General features: G+C 55.9%; 1 protein-coding gene across 5 annotated transcripts in view; it reads right to left on the bottom strand.

The window, feature by feature from the left end:
* ATP11A (ATPase phospholipid transporting 11A) overlaps positions 1-3,108 on the bottom strand; it is a 52,385-nt gene that overhangs the window by 2,932 nt on the left and 46,345 nt on the right. The window contains exons 26-27 of one of the 5 annotated variants that reach the window (XM_077753920.1): positions 1,800-1,886; positions 1,406-1,424 (exon numbers count right to left, since the gene is read on the bottom strand). The exons of 2 other annotated variants lie outside the window; for them this stretch is intronic. In XM_077753920.1, coding sequence (XP_077610046.1) covers positions 1,809-1,886 — 78 coding nt within the window. In that variant the 3' untranslated portion in view covers positions 1,406-1,424; positions 1,800-1,808. Of the gene's footprint in view, positions 1-6; positions 1,492-1,799; positions 1,887-3,108 lie in introns of those variants that run through there. 2 more of the 5 variants (XM_077753919.1, XM_077753915.1) reach the window with 2 other exon arrangements.

Here is a 3,108-nt window from a genome sequence, read left to right as displayed (position 1 = left end):
TTCCTAATGATGCCCTTCACGAGACAGAGCCCGCGGGCCGGGGCGGCGAGGCCCCGTGGGGGAGCCCCAGCCGGAAGGGCCAGACTGGCCACTCTCGCTCCTAAGGGGAGGCACTGAGCCCCCCATCCCCTGCCCCTTGGCCCCAGCTCCGGGCACACAGAAGAGTCCCGGGCTGAGGCTGGACCCCTGAAGGGTCCCGGTGTGGCAGCCCCGCAGGTCGTCACGGCCAGGCCTCCCGACGCCGGCTTTCTAGTCAAACCGCGTTAGTCTCTCAGTGGCCAGGAGAAGAGAACCGTAAGAGGTGGACAGGTACAGGTCTGAGGTGTGAGGACAGGAAGTACAAGGTCTTCTGGGGAGGAGGGGTGGGGTGGTTGCCCTTTGCATGGGTGGAATCGTACAGAGAATAAGCCGAATATGGAGAGAAATGTATATGCGGGGTACGTCCGTCTACACTGCAGACCCGGCCCCTATGGTGTTTCTCTGTGTATCAGAATAGATGGATGGAACAGTGTCCATCTGGAGCGAGGGGGTCCAGGGCCTCTTCCTCCAAAGTTTTGCAGGCGTCGGGCGGCCTCCCAGAAGCACAGGCACGGGCACCTGTGTGCCAGCCGGGCGCCCCGTGCAGGTGTGGCTGCACCCGCGGGCCGCCCTGTGTGGCCGAAGACACTGCCCGGGTGGCTCGAGGCCCACTTGACAAACCGCATCAATGGTCAAAGTACAGATTTGTAGCCCAGACTTGGCAGGATTTAATCAATTTTGTAAGCACATCCTGTGACTTGCAATGTTCCTAATAACTGCATTCTAAACGTTTTCAAGTATGTCAACAGTGAGATGAAATTACATAATTCGTTCTAGCGAATTCTGATGGCACTAGAGTAGAAAAATTTGGACTGTTGATAATTACTAAAATTTTTAAAATGTGCCATGCTGTGAGTTTAAAAAGTGTTTAAATTGTATAGAATTGGACATCATTAAAAGGTGTTTTCCTATGAAATACGCTGCCTGCGGAAATGGAGACATAGCATCACGGATTGAGGCACAGTCAATGCGGTTTTCAGCCACACGAATAAACGGCTGAAAACCAGACCGAAAGCCGTCTCTGGACAACGCTTCGGCCCTGAAACCGTGGCCCCTTGTGGACAGGCTGTGGCCCTGGAGGTCGGCCACAGAGAACTCCCGCCTAAGCAGCCTACCGCCGTTGACAGGTTGGTAGAAGGCTTTGTCTAAGAATAATCAAGCTTTTAAAAATAAGTTTAAAAAAAAAATAAATAAACTAAGCTAAACGGCAATTTGGAAAAACACTTGACCCAAACACACCTCCTGGCTTCGTCCACAGTCTGAGTGGCTCAGCCCGAGTCTGGCCTTTTCCACAACACTCTGTGGGTCTTGAGTACACTCTAACATGGTGGCCTCAGTTTTCCTGTCTGCAGAACGGGTCCACACAGGGGAGTGTGTGTGAGTGAGAAGGCCTGGCCCTCCATCCGCCATGGGCTGTGGAGAGCAGGGTGGCGCTCAGGGGACTGTGCCCTCCCGGGCTCCTGGGGCTTGGGAGCCAGTCCTGCCTGACGCCCGTGGTGAGGACGCGGCCTCACCCTGGCGGGGGACCTGGTACTTCGAATGGACACCCAGAGAGACACACGGGTAAGTTCCTGGCATGGAGAGAACATGGCCCGCTCTGCACCTCAAGACACAGGTCACCCCAGGGCCTCACGACAGGGGAGCAGACACTCGCAGAGGGGGTGTGTGTGGCTCTCAGGACGACTGCAACCCCACCATGCCGAACGACAGAAAAGCATCACCTTGTTCCGTTAGAAACTCAGACTGCTGGAGGTCTGAGAGAGCATAAAGATGGTGGACTGCTCGACAGAAAGGCACTGGTTCTTAGTCTGCAGTCCCACAGGGGCCGAGGGGCCATGCGCATCGCGAGACAGGGTGGGAGCGTTATTGAGGCAGAGAGGTTGGAGGCACGGAAGGAGGAAGGGAAAAGAGAAACAAGTTAAGGCGGTTGAGCCCAGTTAATCAGCCACCTCCCGCCTGCACCCCCTGCGTTAAGCAAACCGCAAACGCGTCCCCGCTGGGAACAGAGCCAGCGGCAGAAGCCTCCCTCCCCGCGCCATCCTCTCGAGGTTAAGGGCAGCCTGGCCACAGAGCTCAGGGTGAAGTCCTTCACGGTCACTCCCTCCTCCCGAGTGCCGCCAGCGCCCACTTTACAAACACCCAGAAAGGAGGGAGCCACTAGGAATGGGGGGCCTGGGCTCAACACCTTAAATCGGCACAAGGCTTCTTCCCAAGAAAGCTCCCCGACCGACAGGTCTGCCCAACTGCTGGTCCGGGGAGGCTCCCACCCCGGAGGCGGCCAGCGGCACCTGGAGGCTGACTTTCAGATGCCTTCCTTCGGGTCCTCCAGTGTGCGAATCGCCCTAACTGCCCGTCCCCCGCCCCTGCACAACCACTTGTGCTCCCAGGCAAGACGGGAACCCTGCAGGGACAGCCCGCTATGGCTTCTGCACAACCAGCAGGCCCCTCTCTGCTCCTTACAGGGGCTCTGCACCCCCGTGGGCAGATGACAGGGTGGGGGGACGGGGGCGTGCCCTGCTCGAGGCTGCAGGGGTGGGGGGCGGGGGCGTGCCCTCCCTGAGAACTCTGAGCAGACCAGAGTGGTTGGGGAAGCTCGCAGCGACACCTGCTGGCGTGCTCCCCCAGTCTGGGCATTCTGCACACCGCACTTTCCTGAACCCACATTTCAGCCTGGCCTCAATTTGAAATTGGGGAAACAAAGTGATCCTAGAAATCATCAGAACTTCCCAGATTAAATGCTAACGTTTTGGGCCACATTCACTATCTCTAACGCAGTTTTATCTCCCAAGTAATAATTAAAAAATACTTTTTTGCATTTCCAAAGAATTTGTCATTTGAGTTGCCTTAATCCTTCTCTCTCATTTTCTATTTCAGCTGAGCAGCTGTTTAGGTCTAAACATGGGTCCTCTTGAATCTCATCAGCCTCCATGTGTTAAAATCCTGTATGGCGTCATGAAATTCATCAGGAACACTTGGACCGATCTCATTTCCAAACACAAACCTTTCCCGCTCTCCTTACAGTGATCACGG

Source organism: Crocuta crocuta, unplaced genomic scaffold, assembly GCF_008692635.1.
Source record: "Crocuta crocuta isolate KB4526 unplaced genomic scaffold, BGI_CrCroc_1.0 scaffold31, whole genome shotgun sequence".
Lineage (NCBI taxonomy): Eukaryota > Metazoa > Chordata > Mammalia > Carnivora > Hyaenidae > Crocuta > Crocuta crocuta.
Note: the sequence above shows the minus strand (reverse complement) of the source record. Positions and strands in the feature narration are given on the sequence as shown.